The sequence below is a fragment of the Emydura macquarii genome, unplaced genomic scaffold, assembly GCF_026122565.2.
Source record: "Emydura macquarii macquarii isolate MOO-44397 ecotype Brisbane River unplaced genomic scaffold, CSIRO-AGI_Emac_v2 contig_2924, whole genome shotgun sequence".
NCBI classification, from domain to species: Eukaryota; Metazoa; Chordata; order Testudines; family Chelidae; genus Emydura; species Emydura macquarii.
The window spans coordinates 4,476,989-4,501,523 of record NW_027133061.1 but is presented as its reverse complement, the minus strand read 5'-3'; the positions used below and the strand labels follow the sequence as shown (position 1 = coordinate 4,501,523).

General features: G+C 41.0%; 1 protein-coding gene across 3 annotated transcripts in view; it reads right to left on the bottom strand.

Moving 5' to 3' along the window:
* PI4KB (phosphatidylinositol 4-kinase beta) overlaps window positions 1-24,535 on the bottom strand; it is a 53,083-nt gene that overhangs the window by 13,428 nt on the left and 15,120 nt on the right. For 2 of the 3 annotated variants that reach the window (XM_067569449.1, XM_067569450.1), the window contains one exon: window positions 208-435. In XM_067569449.1, the coding sequence (XP_067425550.1) occupies window positions 208-435 (228 nt within the window). Of the gene's footprint in view, window positions 1-207; window positions 436-6,253; window positions 6,299-24,535 lie in introns of all 3 variants that reach the window. The other variant, XM_067569448.1, reaches the window with a different exon arrangement.

Sequence of the window (24,535 nt, the reverse complement as noted above, 5' to 3'; positions counted from 1 at the left end):
TCTGGGGGTCAGCTAAAGCTTTTTACAAATGGGAAAACAGAGGTTTGTGTGTCACAGACCAAGTTAGTGGCAGGCCTGCTGGAGCAGCAGTCCAGGTTTGGTCAGCCCCCATGTCCCTGACTTTTACTTAAAATACCTGTGACAGAATCTTAACCCTACTTATAATGCCTTGAAAAGGATTAACCTCCCTTGCTCAGCCACTCTTACCTTGTCCTTGGAGTTGAGCACCACCGCCTGGGTGTGGGGCACCCGCACCACATGATGGTCAAAGCCAGCTGTGGGAAGCCAGATGCGTGCCGGTAGCTTATGATTAAGTAAAGACAGCTCCGAGATAAGACGCTGAGTCTTCTGCTCTTTGGTGGGCAAAGTGGCTAGTCTCTTCCCGATGGCCATCAGGGATTTGATGAATTCTCTCTCTGGGGCAAGTCTGACAGGCTAAAACATTTTAAGGAAGTGGGAGAAGAGAATTATAAGGCAACTGTTGTGTGTATAAGATACTCACAGTTCTGCAATTTGGAGTCAGTCTAAAATTGTTGGGATAAATTGCACATGGAAGAGAAGCTTCTATCACTTGTTTAATGTTCTTGTGAATATAAAATAAACATAAAGCTCTTGTAAATATAACGGGTAGATTACCTGTAAAACAGGACAGTGCAAAAATGTTTTCTACTTTCTGTATATTGAACACAAGAACCTCCCTGAAGTTCAAGAGTATTTCACTCGGCTTGAAACTGGCCATTTACACGGAGATAAAAATCTTCACTCCACAATTCCCATGTGGTGCTAAATTAACATGGCCGTTTTTGTTCAATTCCTTGTCTATCTGTGCTACTGCACAGATCTGGGAACCATGTTAGTCTCTACTCCTAGAAAGCCATTAGAGGGAGCCCAGATCTTTTTCTCCAATTCTACCAACCCCACACATTTACTTTGTCAGATTTTTTGAAACACAATCTGGTGAATATTTCTCAGAATTCTGACCATTTTATGGTGGGATTAAGCTTCAATCTTAAAGTGCAGGGAAGTGTCCCTTTTAACCATTCATGTGTCTGTGAATGTAGCTGCTGTATTTTGCAGGTTAAACAGGGCTCTATTCATTTTGAGCACCAGAACTGTAACTTGAAATGATAGAAGTTTATGGTTGAATTTTGCCATTAAAGACACAGAATTAAAAGCAGTAAAGTGCCCCCCATCACCAGTCATGCTAGAAATGCACATGCAAAAGCTATGTAGCATGGGAAAAGACAGCAAAGGAAAAATTATTTATGACAGAACACCTTTTAGAACTATAAAAGACTAAATGAAGTTGGTAAAAAAGAAAAGTAGCCATCTAGTTAACATTAATGTCCTTTTCCATCCTCTGTAAGAGCAGAGTTTAGTTTTTGTCTGTAGTCCACATCAAAATGCTTTCATGTTTCAATGTAAGTGTTGCATATCACTCTATAAAGCGGCCAATAGTCACCCTACTGAAGATAGCAGCTTTCCCTCACTATGCTATGTTGGCTAACAAAGAATAGGTGTCCTTGGGATAGGAGGAAATGTTTGTATAGCATCCAAGGCAGCATGATCAATCACAACCATCAGTTATGGAAAGAATATTTAAAAACCTCGCACCATCTGATGTTGGGCCCTCTAACATACACACATCAGAACTACATCAGGTAGGTCCAATCCTCTATTTTAACAATCCCCATCCAAAATAGAATAACCCTGTCCATAGGCTACCTTTCAGACTGGCATAGAGACATCACTGTCCACTCTACAGAAAATACCTCTCCACACCTTTGTAACTCGGCTCCTTCTTGTTCCTGACTGCTACTCCGATGCTAACACATTCACTGCAGGGACAGGTGCAAACTGGTCCAAACAAATATTCTAACCCTCCAGAAGTATCCATGACACTGAAGCCATCCACTTTTTCCACAGAACCTTTTGGGCTGTTTCAACCCAAATCCCCAAATTCTGTAATATTTTATTATTACTATTGCTACTATTTTAAAGTTTGTTGTGCCACGTGGCTCAGGTCAATTTTCACCTTTGGTGTGTATGCATCTGATAACTTCATATACAAAAATCAAACAGCATAATTTATGCATATTGAAACATTCATGCATTGCACACACTAGTGAGATATATTCAATAAAACCTAGTTACTGCAGCAGTCTTTTGTGATTGTGACCAATAGGATAATTACTGAATGGAAATCTGAGGTGCCTGAACATGAGAGCATACTAAGAGTGAAACCCTGCTTTCCTCTAGGGGACTGTCCAAGTCTTAATTTGCTAGGAAGAGAGAACTCATACATCTATAGCAACACACAATTCAGCTAATCACTTTAACATCTTATATTCTTCTGGTTTTTAAACTGTTTAATGGAATGATAATTTGCGTTCATACAATGTTTCTCTTTGGCAAAGTGCTTCCCAAACATTAACCAATTAAGCCTCACTGCCCCTCAAGTGAGTGAATGCTTGGCACATAGATCACTTTTTATCTATAGCTCAAAGCATTTTCCAATGTTACTTATCATCATCCCTATTTTACAAAGAGGGAAAACAGAGTGAGGGAGTGGGAAGTGACTTGCACAAAACTATTGTCAGAGACAGGAACAGAACCCAGGAGTTCTAGGCTCTCAGTAGAAGAGCGCCACGTAAGCTTGTCTCTCTTCCAACAGAAATTGGTCCAATAAAAAGATATCACCTCGCCCACCTTGTATCTCTAATATATGGGACCAACACGGCTCCCACAATACTGCATAGACATTTCTTGGAAGTTTGACTGGATTAAGGACCTTCGGCGCCACCTCAGGCCCTGAACTCCTCCAGTCAGTTGTGAACGGCCAGGAAATGGCCTCCCTGTTGGTTCTTATCATTAAGTTCCTGAGTGCCAAGCAGCTCCCTGAAATACACTTGGTTCTTCTGCAATGGTGTCAACACAGCACGGAAAATTAATCACCACCTTGCCTCCTGTTACAGAGGTGATTTTGGAAAATTTAAACACCCAGCTGGATCCACGCTGCTACTGACCTTGAATGGCGCCAGCAACCTAAGCCCGGTCTCTATGTAACAGACACAATCACACATGGGTCCGACAGATTGAATTAAACCAATGCAGACCTTCATTCCAGCATTAGAAAGTTAACAGTAAATTTACCTCATACTGGATCATGACATTAAACTAACTTCTGGCGAGAAGCAGAGAGAGGTGGAAGTGAAACTTTATTCCTTCATGAAGGTTCTCAGCATAGTTAAGTATCCTCCTAGTATATTCTGGGCCAACAAACATTTATTTGCTATTACAACACCACACATAACTGGGGGAGTTTTAAAACTACTCCAGCCCCTAAAAAAAATCTACCTAAGTTAAACCATGACATTTTAGGTCTGGGTGCTGAGGAATTATTCCAGTTAAACTGACACCCTAAGGTCGCACCATACACTATCTGGCAGGGATCAGAACTAGGCATTTGGTTTGCTAAGGTTGTGTGAGAAGGAGAAAATAATTTTGGTTTGATCTGGAGCAAGCCCTGTAGTCTGCTCAGGAGTCATGAGGAGTGGTTTGGGGAGCAGTGCTTGGGTTGCCTCCTCTAGCAACTGCCCCCTCATAAGCATATTCCTTCCCTTTGGAATCGTAGGTCATTTTCACCTCTAATTTCAAATCGATATCCTCTACTCCAGCCCCTCAGCCTGCACAGAAGTTGTCTTTTCCCCAGGCTTTCACCCAGTTTAGTTTTAAAATGTCCCAAGCGATGAGGGTATCTCCACTTCCCCTGGGCAACTGTTCCACAATCTAAGAGATCTTATTGTCAAAAAGCATTTCCTTATGTTCAGCTTATATTTTCCTTGTCTCCAATATCATCCTCATATCCCCATCCTAGCCATATCCCATTTTGCCCACTCTAACCAATTCCCCTCTCTCTCTCTCTTGCGTGTGTGCAGTCTTCAAATATGCTGCTATGATCCCATTTAGCCATCACTTGTCCAGACTATACAGATTTACTATTTAGTCTTCCCTCAGTGCAATCCACCTCCTGTTTCCCTCACCAAGTTTCTGCTTTTTTTTCCCTGAGCTACCTCCAGTTTATATTTTTCTGGTGCCCAGAAATGAGCAACACCACAGGTGCTGTCTCAGAGCTGTACACCACAGAATCTCAGTTATAGCCAGTTTCTCATCATATCTTATATGTTCTTTCACTTCAACTACAAAACTGTAGAGAATCTTACCTGATGCACTGAAAGCTAGACAATAGTTACAGGTGGTGTGTAGGACAAGGAACAGGACACGGGCCTTTACAGAAAGAGCAATGGTACATAGACTAGAACTGATAATCTACAGGACATCTGGACTCTTACAGCTAGCTGTACACTGCCACTAGATTTCAAGGCTAACAATGTTAATTATGAGGAATACCACGTATCTCATACATGCGCATGTGTATAAATACCTAGGCAATTTAGGTAGGCACAGGTGTCTGCAGCTGGTTTATAAATAGGACATAAATGTTTGCGAAGAGTCGGATTTGCTGCAATAAAGGCCTGCCACATTCAAGCATGACATGAATAAGGATGGTTAGTTAAGCCTGAAGAATAGATTTCTCTCCTGAGGGAGAAAGGCAGAAGCCAACTCCACACAGAGTCCCTTCAGGTTACAGAACAGGCATTTAACCTGTAACTGGATCTCACAAATTCCAGGTAACACTGATGTGAGAACTATAACACTGAACTCACTGATATGAAAGTAACATAACTATAGCTATAAATATAGAAAAAAAATTTCTTCTACAGCCCCTTCTATTCAAGGATCTGAAGGCATTTTACAGACATTAAGCCTTCCAACAACCCTGTGGAGGTACTTAAGTATTATCCCCCTTTTCAGAAAAAATGAGGAATAGAAAAATGTAGCGGCCCATAGTCACACAGCAACTGACCGGCAGAGCTCCGAACTGAACCCAGGAGTCTTGGCTCCCAATTGCCACAGTTCTAACCTCTGGCATATGTTGCCTCTTGAGAAGAGCATCCTATCATCCTTGGCATATATTCTAAACTTGGCTGAGTAGATCAATAAATGACATCCCAGTTCAGAGTTTTGCTTCTAAATTGGTTGTGGGAGAACAGTGTTGAGAGTCACCTTATCAGCCCACTGTAAGGTTTCATTTTACCATCCTTCTCTTACCGTTTCACACACAGCAACTGTGGAAATAATCCTAGAATATGATAAGACTTCAAAACTACTCAGAGGACCAAGACAAGTCAGGTACATTTCCAAGATCTCATTAACACATTATTAAAATTATTTTACTAACAAAATGGATGTGAAACATTTTAAATAATTATATTAAAAAGACAAACCCCACAGCTCTAGATAAGTCATTTTTGATCATGGACTACATATTCAATATATGGGAAATCAATTAGGAATCCCAAAGTGAGAATGTGCACTGTTAGAAAAATGGTACAAATTAGAGAGAGATGCCCTTGATTAAAAATAAAAAACATTTCATATTAAGAGAAGATTTATTAGGGAAACATCGGTTTTGATCTAAAGTAATTTCAACAGACAGAAAACTGATTTTGTGGAAAAAGCAAATTAAATTCCATCTGGCAGAAAACTTGTAAGAAAATTTTAGGAAACAGCATTTCCTCTTTCATTTGCTAACTAGAGGGGAGAACACACACTGAAAGGTTTGACTGAGCATTTGAAATGCAGTATGATCAGTCAGGTTATTCACCTGCATTTTAATTTCTTTTTAAATGGAACTGTTTATATCTCCATAACTGGGTATATATTGACAAGTTACCACATCTAACTTGCAGGCCTACTCATGGTTTGTTGTTTACTTTAATCAAAATTGTACATGCAAAAATGCCCAATTGCCCATGTTTAACTTGCGTTTCACTGCAGGCTATTGAAAAACAAACTGGATGAATGTTATCCTAATGCTCAGATCAAAACATTATCAACTTCTCCGTTTTGCCTCTACGCAAGACAGGATAGCAGAACTTTGCTATAGCTCAAGAAGTCTCAGCCAATAGAATGCATGCACTGGGCATAAAATGCTGGCATAGACAGAGGCTTGCTCTTCTCAAATAAGGCTCAGGCAATGCAGTGTTCTACATGGAGTGGCTTAATATCAGAGCCGCGTAAGGTCCATTGCCAGGTGACCAGAGATTAGTATTTCAGGACACAGAGGAAATGCTGCTGTAAAATAAGGAAGCCAGGCAACCCAGTCACTAGAACAAAACTGGCCACTTACGGAACAGAATGATTTATCAAGACTTTCCGTACTCGATGAGAATTCCTGGGAAAAGGATGTAAGGATTTTTTTTTTTTAAAAAGAAGACAGAAGGAGGGAGAAAAGGCAATAATTTAGCTCCAATTTTAGAAGACCATTTCTCATGTATTTAAAAAAAGAGTCACACTTGCTAACCTTTAATAAGAAATTGCAAAATTGATAAAGAGAATCTTATTTTACTAATGTCATTGGATAATGCTAGAGTGATTGGGATTAAGCGACATGGCAATAACTTTATGTATCTAGATTTATTACTAGTATAATGCCATATATGTGCATGAAGCTTTTCAAACACAGACAGGGTTCCCTGCTCCAAAGATCTTACAATCTAGATAGGATTAGATTAGGTCTGTTATTGCTGAAATCTTGTAAATAGTGTCAGATGGTTCCTTGATTTTCACTGGTCAAAATGTTTCCAAAAAACTTTCCTCATCCCACAAAAATGAAGCTCAGAAGTACTCCAGACTCTCCAAAACATATTAGTGCTGTCTGAAATGATCTGTTGTAGAGTCCAAATCATCTGGCATTATTTAAAATGCTGCAGTGCCTAGAGACCAAGATCAAGGATCATGGTCCTACTGCGATAGGTGCGGCATGCAAAACAAAGGTTGTCCCTGCCCAAAACAGTTCATAAGCGAAACTACAAAACCCTTTCTCCACCATTAAATCCATCTAGAATTTTCCATTGCGTACTTTAATTTGGACAGCCTTTTCACTAGAAAATTATCCTCATGGTAATTTCTCCTAGAACAAGACTAAAAAACCCAACAATTAAGCCATTTGCTCAATCAACTTGGCCAGGAAGAATTATAATCAGGAGGCAAGAATACTGAAGAAGTACATTCCCATACTATCAGCAAACCTTCTTTGTAACAGCAGGGCAAACACAAACACAAACTATGAATTAGACTTCTGTGCAGCGGACAAAGAATTGTTGTGTTGCTGTTGTAAATGATTATTTTAGGTTCCATCACAAATCATTCCTGAGCAGACAGATTAATTACCTCAATTTAATATTTGTTGTTTAATTACTTGTACTCATAATACAGTCTGTGCATAATCTTGTAGTTTACATTTCCATGGTCTCTACTCATTTTTATAGTCGCCACAATCTTCCAATAACCAAAAGTGAAAAATAAGAGGCAGCAGCAAGGGTACAGAAGAGAAGTGTTAATATAAATGAACAGCAACTATTCTACCCCACCAAGCTAAGTGAAAATACAGCCTAGACTACACAATCCTGCAGAGCAAGGGTGCTCAAGGCAACTGGTGCATTGGCAGCGACAGATCACGAAGCAGTTCTGATGAATGAACACAACTACTAGTCGTTTTTCTCTCCACTTCACACTGCAGAAAGAAATTCCAACACAGTTTCATGGTTGGAATCCCACTCAGCAGACGTCATGGCACTCCAGAGTGTAACCAGTTCACTGGAGAAACTACTCCACACTTGACAGAAATCCAGGCAGCTTCCAAACCATCTCTGAAAGCTGCAATAGGAGCTTGTTAAAAACCTGGCTAAGATATGCAGCGTGTCCAGACCATGTCTCTATACTTGAAATGGAGGCCACTGCAATTGGCTACATTTCGTTCAAACTCAGTGCAGCCCTTGGTCTCCTGGAATGCTACCAACATGTACCTCATGAGGCCAAAATCAGGACAACCTTTTCTCTCTGATTCCTGTAGAAAAGAAATGATTTATATAAACGTGTGGTGACACCGTAACCCAATCCAGTGGCCTGTTTATAAGCAGTGCTTCTTGGCAGCATTGACACACACCACCACTCTATGATCTGAGTTTAAGGTGTTTGCTTTGACTTAAAAATCCACAAATGGCCTGAGACACCACCTCTCTTCTCATGCCTAACTGCCAAAAATGCCATGAGCAAAGCTGGCTCTCCCTTGATTTAAAAAAAAATGGGGGAAGGAGGGAACCTGGAGATAAAGCTCTTTCCATGAAGGGCGCTCAGCTCTGGGATGAGCTCCATACTCCACAGTCTGAAACAAACCTGGGTCTGTTGACCTTCAATGCACACTACAAGTAGTAATCTGCCTGGGCTGCTGCAGGGGACGGGAGGTAGATTTTTGTGGGGAAGGGGACTTCTGTGTTTGTTAGGGATTCAGATCAGACAGCAGCAAAGTGTCAGTTTAATTTTAGGTTTGTAATTTGTGGCCAAGGTTTGGCAAGGACCCTCTTACTTATGATATAAATCCAAAAATTAATCAACGTTTATGTTTCCGCAAAACACTCTCCCTTTGTTTTTCATCTGGCTAAAAGGCAGCAATACTCTGATTTCTTGAATAAAATATGGTTAAGAACAAAACCAATATTTCTTTAGATCCTCATTTAAAATCCTTCAATCTATTATTTTCACACAAAAAGAAAGATAATAATGGAAGCTCACACCCTTGAGCCGAGTGTGTAATTGATTTTAGAATTCATTTCCCAAAGAGAAACAACAGACCTGGTTTTAGTATGTTAAATACAGGGATATGCTAATTCCACAAGGCTTCATCTTACTATGAGAAATAATCGCATTTAAATGAATAGCTTCCTTGTGACCACATTAAAAAAAAGGCTGGTGGTGATGGTGACGGCGGCAGCCGTGGTGTGTTTTTTTAAGCAACAGCCTAGGAAGATTCATCAGGAAGCAACTATTTGCTTTCAGACTCAAGAAACAAAGAGCAAAATAGGTAAACAACCTAAGTATGAATTTTAACGAGGGATTTTCACACAGACAAACCTGTGCATAACAACGAGCAGAGCTCAATCAACTTGACAAGGTTGTGCTTTCCACTTGCTATGAATTGAAGCTCTATATTTGAATAAGAGTCTTTCCTTTCATCGGGCAGTTTTCCTTACTTTGGATCCCACAGAGGAGTCGGAGCCCTGTATTTGTGGCTTATAAATTAATTTTGGTGTCCTACATTCAGCAAGACAACTTCACAGCAGGATGAAGTTAAATGAACAGGTGAGTTGGGAGGCAAAGATCATTTAAACAGATGACTGTTTTGTAGCAGAAAGAAGAAAGGAGGAACTGGATAAGAATTGGTGGTGGAATGCTTCAATTGTATGTTTCACCTCTACCTCACAAATTCAGGTGCAGACTAAAAGTTGTTACCCTCTGAGAGCTGTTTTTGGTGCCATGTGTCTCTGCCCAGTTCCCAAGAGATGAATGTCTACATTAAAAAGAAACCGCAAGTGGCACTAAGTGGCCCTCTTAGTCTCAGAGGATATGTCTTCACTGTAAGATTAGCTCAAGCTTGGCTAGTTTAGTTTGGGTGGAACATCCCTACTATAAAGCACTACCGGTGGCAGACCTGCATTGCTGGGTCCACAACAGTGTGCCGGGGTGAATTGCTAGCAGGATATTTCATGGTTCTTAGCGGTGCATTATACTGGCCCATAAAGTTATTTGCAGTGTACTGTAGGAAAATGTTTCTGTCCTTCCTCAGCTCCTGTGTGGAAATGCACTTATAGGTCTTACCGATACATCACCACAGCTTTACCAGAAGTCTGGGGCCAACTTCTGGCCAACTGGCAGCACAGGAGAAGGACCTCTTGGGTAGCATCTCTGTTCAAATACTCTGGTAGTGCAGCAGAAATGAAAAAATGTGGGCTTAAAGTGCAATGCAAAAAAAGGCAAGATGTAGACAAGACAGTACAGCCCGGGTGGAATTGTGGGATAGACTGGAGGACTAACCGCACCTGGGTGTTCTCACTGCAAAGTAGCCTGAAAGGAAACCTGAGCTCAACCTGTGCCTTCTAGCACCAAAAAGCCTCTGGGAGCCAAAATGAGAGGTGTTTCTGTGTGGATGGAAGGGGGGTTATGGAGGGGATGGAAGGGGCAACAGCCAAGCCATAGCCTGGTTAAGTTTGCAGTGAAGACATACCCACAGAGACCAAAGACCAAATGGGCCATGCAGAATGAACTCCTTCCCTTCTTAAAGTTGGTCCTCCTGGTCCCCATAGAGAAGTTGACACTGATGTCTATGTTGTACCTGCTCTGTAATTAGATTTCAGTCTTCAAGGCTGTGAATACGAGACCTTACACCAGCCCTGAAGTCACAAATACAAATTTAAAAAGTTGGCAAGAGAAATTATTAAACCAGGTGAATGTTGTTTGTTTGAAATGAAGCATTCCTCAACACCAATGCCCCCTTAAAGAAAACTCTGCACAGAAAACCCTTCCATACACATCTCCCTCTCTCTTGCTCTTTATTTGCAATTCCAGGCAACAGATTTGCCTCGCTCACCAATTTTCTTTTTAGGCTCAATACTTCTATCACTGGCTTCCTGGTTGCACAAAGAAGGAGAGAAAATAATTAAAGTGAGGGGTACCTTTCTGTTTCTTGATACAGACTTTGGGATAGTTACCACATAAGGTTTAAGCTTGTCTGCACACCAAAAACCGCACTGGTTTAAACAAACCCAGTTTAAAAATCTATTTAGTTGAACCTGAATGGACACATTTGTATCCATATAAATCTATTATCTCTCTTCAGCATGAACTGGTAAATTTACTGACAAACTAAAACCGATATAAGCCAAGTCTAAATCAATTTAAAAGCATCATACACAAAGTTGCATCAATTTAACTAAAATCAGCATTACTTAAACTACTGCAGCTGTGTGTGTCGACTTGCCTTGAGATACTGGGCCGGCCTAATCCCTGCTTGTGCATCACTGGAGACCCTGGAAAGCATGCTATAAAGGCCTTATCACACATTCTATCTGCACACAAGTAGTCAACAGCTTCAATGACACTTCTTACACAGCTAACTTCTGCACAAAAAGGCCTTCAACTGGAATACATCCTTGTTCCCCAACTCTAACGTGGCACTTGTGTGCTGTCTTTTCAGATTAAGGAACAAGGAGCCGGATATTCTCTGAAATGGACTCAGTGCAGCTAGCACTTGCGACGAAGTGGGGATTGTCTGGGCTGGGGCTAAGAGAGGTTAAAGAGGTAGTCCTGCATCTCGAAAAATTCTATAGTCAATACATCAGTTTCCTCCTATGAGTGCACTGTTGTGCCACAAGACCTAGAAGCTACAGTCCATCTAGTAAATTAGTAAAGTTGGGCTTTGTTCCTTAACTGTTCAGATATCAGGTGCAGAAAACATTCTTCATTTCAGAAATCTGATGTCAGAGGTGCCAGCATCTTTTACCTTACCAGCCAAAAACTGTAATCGGTAGATTCCATCCTAATACCACACATTACTTTTATAAAAGGCACCCTGGTGCCAGTCACCACTGAAAGCTGCTAGCCTTGACTATCCATGGTGTTTGAAATCAAAACAAGCACGGCAGGATATCACTATGTACTGTTCGCTTTGTTAAGCATTCAACAGAAGAACTAGCCTGGTGGCGACTTGTTTAAAGCAGCTTTTAAGGCATGTACCACCAAGTCACTGCAAACTAGCCACCTGCACTGCACAGAGCCCAATTATTTCTGATCTCTTGAGAATTAAATAAAACCTTCATCCAGTAAAAATATACACTCTCACGAGTAGTCAGTGTAGTCAGGATGGAATTACTGCCATGCAGAAGTCCTGAGTGGGACAAAAGTGGTGCTTTAGCCTTGCGTTGGCTCTCTGCAGAGGGGTCTGCACCTTTAGAGGTCTGTAAAGTAGAACTGAGAGATTTCACTGAAGCAATGTTACGTGTTCTTTCTTTTTTTTTTTTTAAAAGGGAACTTTAAAAAATAATGCAATTAAACTTAAATTAAGACTTAGAAAATCAGACAGGAATTGCCTGTATGTAAATTAACAGGCTCTCATCAGGGAGAAAATCCCATCGCAAAGAAAAGGAATTTAAATAGTGTTTTATGTGGAAACAGAAGTGCTTTCGACTGAACAGCATCCAGCAATACAAAGCAAGATACCTTGTCACCCACTGAAAAATGTCTCCAATTAACCATTTATAACCAGAAATCCAGAAATTGTTAGTCTGTGTCTTCAAGAGACAAGGGGGAGGTGGGGAAGAGAAGTACACTAAACTTGACTTTCAGGAATGTCATCCTGTCACGTTCCTTCTTTTGAGCAGAAAAAGGGGATCTCTACCTCTAAAGCGAAGCTGCAGAATGTGCTTTGCCCAATTCTGAAAGGTGCAGAACATCCTTCTATCCCCATTGGGATGAATGGGAATGGAGTCGCACCATACCTCATAAGATTGGGGCCATATTTCCTTTGCAATAAAGCAGACGTAGAGTTTGTAACCCACAACTTAAATACATTACCAATTTGAAAGTCCATAGTGACTGAACTGCACAATGACTTTAATGATATATTAATGAGATATTTCTGCTGCACTAGGCAGACTGGAGTATGAATAGCTGACTGTTCATGGTCTGTGGCCATAAAGTGCATTTCTTCCACATTACAGTGATAACCTTTGTTGCAGAGTTTAACACTGGACTCTTTCTAATCACACAATGAGCCAGCTCCAGCAACTGTGACCAAGGTTGAGACATATAGGCAGAGTCCAGATGAGTCAACAAGAGGATGAAAATTATAATATGGTCGAGTCAATGGATGGGATGCTTGGAATTTTTCTTGTTAAAGGGAAAAAAGCGATATTTGCTTGATCCTGACAAAAATTAAATGGAAGGGATATTTTTTAAACCAAATATAAACTGAAGCAAATACATCAACTACAGACCTACTCAGAGGGTGAATCGTGGAGTTTCAGGAACCTCTAGTTAGAAGACAGAAGAAAGAATAGGCCAGCATTCCAGAGACCCAAACAACTCCTATCCAGTCTCTTCTGTCCCACGCCAACAGCAGCTGGGACTGCATTACCTGGTTTACAAGCTACCTCATTTCCTTGCTTAATGAACGAAAACTGCAGTGTTATCGACAAGATTTTAGTAACTATAATAGTTTACAAACAGTAAGTCCCGCTGAATTTCAGAGTGCCTAAATCACTTTGGAAAATGGGATTTAAGTTGCTAAATCACTGAGATGCTTTTGAAAATGTTATCTTAAGTAATTAAAAACAATGAGTCTTTCCCCCTCCCATTCTAAAGTCTCTTTGAACACTACTCTAGCAGTAAGAATCAGGCCTATTGTTTTTAAAGTGCACTGAAATGTAATAAAAAGCCAATAGGAATCCTCTTCTTAGTCTCACATAGCATTCTAGGACCAGAAGTGTAGATCTCATTGGAAACCATTTCAAATGAGTGATTTTCAAAGCGGTTTTAAAGATAGCTTTGGAAACCTCAACCTTTGAGTAGGATTTAAACACACCCAACTCCCACTAATTTCAAATGGGTGTTGCGTGAGTAAATCCCACAGCTGGCTTTTAAAAGTTCAAGCAAAATCTATACTTTGACCAAAACATTAATATAACTTAACAGGTGTATTTATATAAATTGTTAAAAGTTAATCTTAAAGCAACTTGGAAAATATCTGATAATTGGATAATTACAAACAGTACCTGAATTCTCTCAGTCCCAAATCTGGCTTTCTTCTGTGTCAACTCCCAGCCCAGTGGACTGAAAGGAGATACTGGTCCCTTTGGTTCTCGTTGGGCAATTAGTTACTAAACAAGAATGTATATATATATATATATAAAAACTATCTAGCATTCAGAGCTATACTAACAAACCCCCGTAGCTTCCTTTTGATGGACAGAGATAATTTAGGGCTCATCTATGCAGGAAAGTTTTAGCTGTTAACCTGTTTAATTATACTGGCATAGTTAAACTCCTATAGCTCTTATTCCGGAATAAAAGTGGCTTGTTTTGGTTTATGATAAACCCCTTCCAAAGAGATATAAGCAAAACTAAAAAGAAGCCACTCTTATTCTGGATTAAGAATATAGGTAGTTAGTTATACTGCTATATCTGTTTAAATTGACATCTTAGATTATACAAGTATAACTTTCTCATGTGGACATCCCCTAATTCTGAAGGAAAAGTCAACCAGTCTGACTGAAGAAAAGGGATGGACCAGATTGTGTAAGAATGAAGGAAAATCAATTCTCTCAGTACTCGGGGTTTAGACTGGGGATTCCTCCACCCGGGATTTCAGCACACACTAAGCATGCTCATTCTAGCAGACACATTCATGGAGAATCTGATCTAACTCGATTTAATTTCTTAATGAACTTTGGAGAGGGTGAAAGAATTGGATAGAAATAAAGGGAAATTCCATTTCTGCTTATCTAGGAAAGCAATTAAGAGTCAATTCACTTTAAGAAATGAGCAAATTCCTGTTCTCTACACATCAGTGGGTTCTATTAGCCTGGACTGAACTATGATATTAATAAAAGTATCACCTCACAGCAGCAGAATTCAATAAGGTTGTCTTGTTTAAACTATCCAGGCAAATCTGTGCTTCTAAAAAGCAAACTTGACAGATGCTTCACCTTATGGCAAAGTCAGTTTATCACGTACACTATCAGCACAGTTTCTAGATTATATCAACCAATTTCCTGTTTCTATTAAACATATACACATATACAGACAGAAAGCAACTCAAATCAACATGGGCTCTGTTTATATAAATCTGTGGGTCATGGAGTCTTTAAAATCTTATTTATAGGTGCCCTTAGTGTGGGCCTCCTGATTCTTACAAACAATAAAGGGCAAGTTTCCTGCTTTGAAGAGTTTACAGTCTACACAGCCAAAACAAAGCAGAGAGGGAATGGATATAACACACAAGCATGGTAACTGCACCTTGTTTGGCTTGTGTTCTGTAAACTGCAAGATTTTTTTTAAATATTTGGAAGTATAATGAGAGCTAAATGAATGGATAAATGATATGAGGTCTGAGCAGCGCTGAACTGTTACAAGTAGAAGGGTTACCAGAAGAGATGAAGATTTAGGAGAGGCTTGAAGGAGAAAAACAAGGTTTGCGTGGAGTGCTAGACTGGGCTCTCTTCCAAGCGCAGGAGAGCAGCATGATAAAAGAAGGCATGGAGTCACAACTGGGAAAGGACAGGTTTGGTAAGGCAGAGTTGGCAGAGGATAGTCCATGAGTGGGAAGTTAGTAAGTGCCAACACTTCGGCAGTATAATAAAAGGGGAGCGATGGTAAGATACAACTGAACTGTATTTCTTGGCCACTGTTGTTTGACCAAGGTCAGTATTATGAAGGTCATACAATCCAGTGACTTCACTTGCTGCTCTTACAAGGCCATGCCATGGTGCAGAACCTTAAAAACGAGGAATCCCAAGGACGGTGCAGATAGGAGAAGAAAGCCAGTCTGAGCACTTCTGCACTGTAGTGTAATTTGACTTATTTACTGATGCAACAAATGTTTGCGCCATCTTACAGGAACATGCGTCAGTGCTGGTTCAGGGAAGGAACAGCTACTGCACAGTGCAAGTAAGTTCCTCAAAGTTCAGTTTCCATTTTATTATTAAGCCATTGCCCTTCACTGAACATCCCTGCAACTCATGTTGCTATGACAAAGCAGACTACATAAACCACAGAACTGCCAGCATCAAATACGCAAATGTACAAACCAACAGATTTATCTTCCCCTCCAGAGGAAGGGTTAGAAAACATGTTCACTGAGGCACCAGTAAGATCCAGTTCTGCCCCCAAACTAGCGTGGAGGCTGAAAACCCCAAGACATGAAGGAATAGCAGCCACAGAAATTAGAGCAGTATGGGATTCCTGTAGCACTAATTATCTATGGAGCTTGACATATATCAGCTGATGGTGCCACACACGGCAAAGATTTATCATGATGTTGTATTAATGTGTAACAATCAGATGGAAAGTCAAAGAGGAAGTAACTAAACTGATGAACAAAGGGCATAACAGGGTACGACTGATGGATCTTTGACTAGCTAAAGAACATGGAAGGGTTCGCTTGTGTCATTAGAAATGAGACACACAAAGCTGTGACCTTAGTTAAAGAGATCCAGTGCATTTGGACAGGAATGGCAGATAATTAAAACTGCTGTGGAATTCAATATATAGCTTTTTGCTAAACTTACAAATTGTAGGCATGACCTTGAGAAGCTTGGAACGTCTATCGCCAGGCCTTTCTCTAACCTCATTCATTTGTTTAGTGCTCTCAGCTGTGTTAAACAGGGAGGAAATGGTAGCATTTGCTTCTCCAGTTCTAGAGGGCTGCTGAACATGAGATGGGAGGAAGTAAAATTGGGGTGTAGGCCTAACCCCTCTTAGTAACCCAAAACCAACAACAAGACGGCGTGAGAAACTGCCACAAAGCCTGAACAAACAAAGCAAATAAACACGTCTTGAGGAAATCAGCAGCACTTCCTCTACCACAGTCACTGGGGACCTTAGGAGATATGGGGAGGAATCCAGGAACAACCTTCAATGATGTGTCTCAGTGATTTCACTCTCACCTCTCTGATTTATCATATAGGTGAAGCAAGCCCACAAGAGGCATTTACAGCTCAGCAGTTCCTTAGCAGGAAAATATCTCATCCTCATCACATTCTTATCTCTACCTGGGTGCATCCTCTGGAGACAAAAGGGTAACCACTGTTTGTTCATTCCTGGATGGTGTATTCTAGCAGGGCAGGCACATCTGGGGCATCACAGATCAGGAGGGGAATTTATCTGTCCTTCAGGCTCAGCGACCAGTGAACAAGCCAATTCTTGGTGCTTCAATTCAACATCGGACAGTTTCCCTTTATTTTTGGCTAATGTGCTATCAGCCTACATTCAGGTAGCCTTGTGGCAGCCTGCCAGGAAATTGCTTTAGAAAACAAAAGAGTGGGAAAATAAGTGTTCAAAGCAGGCCAAAAGCCGACTCCTCTCCCTAGCAACTTGGAGGTACACAGATGACACCTTTGTCACCAGGGTAACAAGAAGCCTTGAACATTAAATTCTCTAGACTTCCTCATAAAAATCTGAACTTCATTGCACATTCATGGACACTAACAGCCTTTGCCCGTTCATTAAGTGACTCTTGCCTGATTATGTTCACCAGGTATTTCTCTGCACCAAGGAGAGACTCAAAAGTCAAACTCTGTTTATTTTTAATGAATTGCTTACGATTTTATAACATCAGGCTCACATTCACATTCGTAGAGCTTTGCAAAGTTAAGGATACTCAGCCCAAGTTTTCTACCCAATGAACACAGCTCATCATGATAATGAAAAATAACTTAAGTGATCTTTGTAAAACATACAAAGCTAGCCATGCCTGGTTTCATTTAAAAGACACTTTTACTTCTAAGGAATCCTTCATGCAAAGATCTCACATTTGTAACTGAGTACTACCTAATCAAAGGACCCAAGTGACCTTACTTGAAAGATACCCTTAGGGGTACTTCTAGCACCTTCTCCCAAATTAGACTATCCTCTTCAAAGAAGTGGCCAGCTGAACATTATTATTTGTATTATGGTAGCACCTAGAGGCTCCAACGAAGTGCATTGTATGGCCCCAAGTGTATCCTCAATTTTCAGATGGGGAACTGAGGCACAGAGCAGCTGAGTGATCTGCTAAAGGTCAGGTGGACAATAGCAGAATAGAACTGAGCTCTTCTGCCCATGCCCTGTCTCCTGGACCATAACACCCTAGACCAGTGTTTCTCAAATAGTGGAACTCAAATAGTGTTTCTCAAAAAGTGGAACTGCGCCGCCGAAATAAACATAAATCGAGTGCCGTCGAACAGCTGTCAGCGAGCCGCCGATCAGCTGCTATCGCGCCGCCGAACAGCTGATGGGGCCGCAGAAAACGGCTCAGATAGCCCGCCGCCGAAAGCCGCCTTTACCGCGCTGCCGAAAAGGGGTAGATTGTTTGGAATTTTCGGTGGAGGGTCTGGCATGGCTGGGCAAGGGTTCTGGGGGGAAATATAATTGAGAAACACTGCCCTAGACACACTTCCTCCCCTCTCTTATTGTTCATATGATCTTTGATGTACTAACTCCATGTTATGTTTGTGATGCATTGCAAAACTAATGTACTTTTGTTTTAAAAGGGGAAGGGGAACCAGATCAAGAATGCTAGGACAGAAAGGTGTGGGAAGAAAGAGAGAATGTTTTCAACTGATACAAAGCAGTTTTTAGATTCAGAATATATTAAAAAAAACAATCCTCTCTTTAAGTAAAGTGCAGAGAAATTTGTATTTACACAACCCTCTAGTGCCACTTCTTAAAATATTGCTAATGCCGCTTAACACACCAATATCTTAAGATCAATGCTTAAGATACCAAAATGCACATTTATCTTCAAGTTGGTATAACTCCAAAGCTGAGTTACTTTGCCACGCCAAGCTGAAACTTTTCTAACCAGCTGCAGAAAAGCTGGCATTTAAAAGACTGTCATTTTCAATACTTCCTCTTGGCAGCCAGCCTAGATCCTTAACTATTATTCAATTAGCAATTTTCTAATTAAAATGTTTACCTTACTAGTTGAACCAGCTCAAATAATCAACCATTCTGTTTATGTGCAGCAAACTAAATTAGGAGCCAATTCTGTGAGGACCCAAGAACCAACATCTCCCAGTTCATAGTAAGAGCTTGGGCAGGTCTGTAGTTAAGAAAAAATTTCCATTTAGGTTAGATTGCTTGAATTTACTGAATTAGAACGAAAAAAAATCAGAATCCTTTTGTTCTCTGGGTGTTAAAATCTTGTGGGTGGCAGGAGGAGGAGAGACAGGCACAATGGAGTGACTGAGCCAGACAAAAAGGTTACTTTGCTGCTATTCTCCATGGGGAAATTTAAGTTGATCTCTTCTTTGCATAACCTAACAAAGTGCAGCACTGTGCTTCTTCACAAGAGCTCTCATTATGTCACATGATACTAAGACAAAATACTGTTTAGTAACTTTAGACAAAGTCCAAGTTATTTTTTATTAAAACGTACTGTAATTCCAGAAAAGACCCTGTGCGAACACATCTCTGAAAGAAGTAGCTATGTTCTTAGTGATCTATGTCCACATCTCTCCCATCCAAAAAACGAATCACTGCACAGTTTAAAGTATCACAATTCAGTGGTCTGATAATATATGGATTATTACTTGTATTGCAATGGGGCCCAAGATTCATGGACCAGAATCCCATCATATGAGGTGCTGTACAAACACAGAACAAAAAGAATGTCCCTCTCTCAAAGAGCATATGGAAAGTGAAGAGTGAAGGAGACTGGGAGTTTAGAGAGAAGACTGGAATGGGAGAAGGCTGCAGAGAGTCAAGATAATGGGACACCAGAAGAGCTAATGTGAAAGATAAGAACCTTAACATCAGTGGATGCTGCAAGCTCAAGACCACAGAGCACTGGTAGAGCTCTGTTGAGACCCTGGACTGGCAAAATCAAGAGGACTGGCAGAGTTGTTGAGCGAGGGAGTCCAAGAGTGGCATTTATTTACCTACCTCAGAGGGGAGCTATATGGATTAAAGTACAAAGGGTACATATAAAGGATAAGTAGAAGAGGATCTCCTGCATAGCACTGCCGGCTCCCTCATTTTGAGCACAGAGTTCAGATCACCAAAAGTTGAGTCCTCCCACTCCAACAAGCTATACAAGCCATACAGGCCTCCGGTACCAAAAAATTGTAGAGTAGCAGGCTTGACCTGCAGAACACCAGCTATGGAACTAGTTCATGTAGCACTAGCTACACGGAAGATCACGAGGGAACCGATGCAGACACGTTTACATACTGTAAGAGAAGCATTTTTTACTTTTGCAACAAACCCCATCCTAAGGACACTCAGGAGAATGTTCTGCATCCTTAGAGTAAATCCTATTAGACTAATCGCGGGGATTTGAGAAAACAAAACAGAACTTGTTTTCTTTATTTAAACAAAGCCAGAAATGAAACTCATCAGCTGATGAGCCAACTTCCTTCGCTTTAAAATCAAACCTCCCCACCTCCAAAAAAATGAAAAGCCTTAACTGGGGGTCAGTAAGAGACAGGCCCTGAATGAGCCGCAAGAGAGGTATAATTATATTGAAATTTAATCAACTGATGTGAGCCATGCTGGTTTCCGCTCACAAATAGCAATTGCTGTTTGCAACCAGACACTAAAGGTCTTGTACAAAGGACTAGAAAAGCCAAAGAAGGAGAGTCATATCTTTTACTCCAGAGTCAGCTCTGGCCAGACCCATTTGTATCCTTCTGTACCGACAGAACTGCTCAAATCCACCTTTTTTCTGCTCAGGGGAAACCTCTGTTTGGTGACGTGAACTTACTCACCAGTTAACTTGACAGATTCACTGAGTCAGCAAGCAACAGCCTCTCTTTACCATGTCAGCATGGTGACCTCATTCCAATAGCTGTCACCACAACAACTCTTCTCCCAGAAATGGAGCAAGCAGAAGTCCCTGTACAAAGGTTGCAGAGCCAGAAAAGACTGCAAGACCTTAATCTCTGATTTTCCAACTGAAGAAAAAAGGGGGGAGGGGGAAATGTCTTTAAAAAAATTAGATCTAAATTGTGACTAGGAGTTTCTAAGAACCATTGCCATAGCTGAATAAACAAGTACAGTTTACACATGGTGTTCAAGTTAGACTGAAATTATCCTGTCAGCAAATAGGGTAGTGCAAAACAAACCGATTTCTTTCCACTATCAACAGTGCACTCCAGTGCTAATAAAACTGCCAGGATAATTTTCCAGCCCAGGCACGAAATTTACTTGCCAACTCTTTATTATGATAATATATTATCTTTCCGTCAGAGACAGTTACTCATCCTCAGCAAGTAAAATTTTACAAGTCTGATTTTATAGGTGCTGAAGAACCTTGCCAACTTGCCCATCAGTAAATCACGAGTCTGCACTGAGAACTGGTTAGCAGGTTCGCAGTTTGCAGAGGGTTCATCACATTGCTTCCTGGCCCTGCTTTGGCACCTCCAATTCAGCAGAGATAAAGGGAAAGGAATGAATTCTGGACAGAACGTAAAGGAAGTGAAACAACTTGGCAAAAGAAAAGAGGTGACACCACGGTTGCAAACAAGTGTCAGAAAGGATATGATGACTATGACAAAGGAAAGGAGTGGGGAAAGAAAAGTCTCCTCAAGCAAAAGTAGCAGAGAATTCATCTCTTGTGCATGGAACACTGACGTTCAAGCAGAATTTTTGTTGCCAGTCCTCAATGGGAAACGCCATCAGAGACGTATATTGTGAAGAGGTAGATAACAGTAACATCTCTGAAATTGTAGGGCATCTGTATCTTATAGCTTCTTTCCTGGGAAGACTATAGGAGTCCTGCCATGTTACAGGATGTTCTCAGACATTTCGTATGTTGCATGTTCCCAACAATTGCATTTCAGACAATTTTCTATGGATGGAGCACTGAGCATCTACTGTCTTCTATTTTCTGCTTCTAGAATCAGATTACAGCAAGTTATCATGTATCCAGGTCTCAAGTTCTTCAGGTGGAAAATGAAGTTCGCTAAGTAACTGTAACCTGTGTCCACATACAGACAGTACTGGATTCTCATTTCAGCTGGTGAGCAGGCACATGGTGGTGAAAGCGTCAGAAATACCTTGATAGGGACAGCTGAGGAAAAGATTCCAGTAACGGAGAAGACAACAGCAATTCAGCCTGTTCCCTGAGCCAGAAGGATTCAAAGTGACAATCCTATCCATTTCAACCTTGCAGCTTTTTACTACATAAGCCCAGGCACTAGTTGAAGGGGAATAAATACAGGATAAAAAAAAATACACCATTAAAACTTGTCATGAATTTCAGTTATGACTGCACAACCTGGCAAGGATTAAAAAGAAACACGAGTAAGAGCACTTGAAATAATGCACCTCGTGTATGGTTATTACTGAAGTTATGCAGCATGACATGACAACCGGAACAAGAAGATCTTAACTGAAAGAGTTATATGCAGTAATGAAATGAGACAGTCTCAGGTAGCAGCATGTGAAAGGCCATATTCATCCCTGGTGTAATTCCACAGCCTTCAATGGGAGCTGCAGGTGCTCAATCTGGCCCAAAGTGAAACAAGCAGATATATTTAAATAAACACTTGAATGCAGCAGGTCTTTCCCACAAGGAAGACACAGTTCTGGTTAAACAGCAAGGAGGCATGAGGAAGTCACAGCACTGGAACATTCCCATCCTTCTAGTCTAGCACAGAAGGCACCTCCAAGCCATTTGTGTGACTGTTCAACATTAGCGGGAAGAATACTTTCATAAAAAGCAAATATTTTCAAGAACCAACCCTTCTAAAATCTTTGGGGCAGGGGAGGGGAGGGAATGGAGCACAGGGGAGGACAGAAGGAATAAAGATCTAGTTACAGGATTTCTTAATGACTCTGACACTTGATTAACAGGGTGTGTGGTTCACATCCAGGGAGTGAAAGGACCAATCTACTTTCCATCGTGGCCCCTTATCCCCATATGACATGCTCACAAGATACCATGGCATTCATCAGTAAGGAAGCCATTGGGGGCAGAGACTTGCACTTAAGAGGAAGAACAGGAAGTGACTAAGTATCCCAAGACAAACAGAAATGGTGATTTATTACAGTGACGTAAAGAAACCAAACTGCCTCCTCATAAAAATCAAGGTAAAACCCCTTATCTCTAGTGATACAGTCAACTCCTACTAACTTGTTTACCAACTGGGTTGTAGCACCATATCTCTGAGCTTCGGAAGTGCTTTCTACCTCAGTCCCTCATTCAACAGGCACTAACCAGATCTGTGAAGCATGCTGGCACCAGATTGCTTGGCAACTGATCGGACTATACTAACATCCAACCCGATTATACTCTAAAAGGAATGCACTCGTTTTTTTAAAAAAATAAAGTAATAACACCTGCTTTAAATCAGACTAGCTTAATCCAGAACTAAAGATATTGACAAAGGCCGAGGGGACCAGAAGCAGTATGAACGTGCATCTCATTTAAGAGTCCATAAACAAGGATGGCGGGGCAAGAATAATCTTTGAATTATAGATTCATCCCTTAACACTGAAACTGCAAGATCATTAATTAGCCCAGTGTTTCAGTGCTTCCTGATTCCTACAGCCTTTTTGGTGGTGCTGAAGCGAGTCAGTTTCCCATTGTTTCTAGTTTAAATATTTTTCTAGACCAGGTTAGAGCTAATGGAATGATTTACTTTTCTCCAAAAATCTAGTGCTCCAGTCCATCCACAGACCCATCCTCTTCCTGAACTGTTGTCCTGCATTTGTCTTACTTAAATTGCAAGCATGTCATACATGTTCATAAAGCAGAGATGTAAGTTTACAGTGCTACAGAAGTGTTCTGATAATAATATAGGATAGCTAGTGAACGTTTAATAGTTTATCCCTGGTCATATCTGAGGTTTTTACAGGTTTAAAAACGAGGCAAATCTGAGTATTTAATGAATGCCTCCAGGAGGCCGATGCCAATGCAGGACCAGAGGTTTGGATGAGAGCATCATCAATAAAATCAAAGCTGAAGGAAAGCTCAGTCATGACCCTTGCCAGTAAGCCACTGCATTTCTTAAGCCTAGGAAAGAAGTTTTCGTTTTTATAATCAAGCTCTGCAATCTCTCAAGAGAAAGAATTTTGAGTCAGAAAACGGCAGAGAAACTTTCTCCTGCTGTGTGATTAAAGTATACTTCTTATGGTTCATGACCAAGTTAAATGCAGTCAGCAAGGGCTGGATTAAAGAGTGACGTCACTGGTGGAGCGTTTGCTGCCTCTGTTGCTCATCTACATGGCCAGTGCTTGGAGGCACTCAGTACTGGTAAAGTTCTCCTAATAGAGCCACTGGGGCAATGAAAGCCTCTGGGCTTAATACTCACTTAGGCTAATGCCCTGTGCTGTTCTAGTGGCACAACGAGCTAGAAACAACTCCCTGAGATCCGCTGCACAGGGGGCCTCCCTGGCCAGTGTAAGGACTCTAGAGGGACCCTGCACCCAGTGTATGTTGAAAGTCTAGCTGGAGAGCACGGCACTGCGGCTATTTTCTACTTCCCAGGAGCTATAGAAAGTGCAGTGTAAATTAGAGCCTACTTGCACTTGTGCGGCAGGGCTCCGCATGGCCCCAGAATACAGGAAGGGGAGAGGAGGAAAAAGGCTTACAGACACCTTAGCCCCCACACTCTTACACTGTCCCAAGCGCAAAGATGGAGTAACTGAGAATGACTTAGCATTAAAAAGCTGCCTCTTAAGACCATCTGACAGTCTGCAGGAGCATTGTTTTCATAGAAGTTTAGCCATTTTAACAGAAGACAACAATGTTCCTAGGAATTTGAACAGCAAACAGTGGATCTTAACCAGCCTCTTGAACATTTTAAAGTTGGGAAAGTTTTTTAAAGTGCCTGGAGAACTGAGGCCTCCTCTATTGCCATACACAATTTAAAAG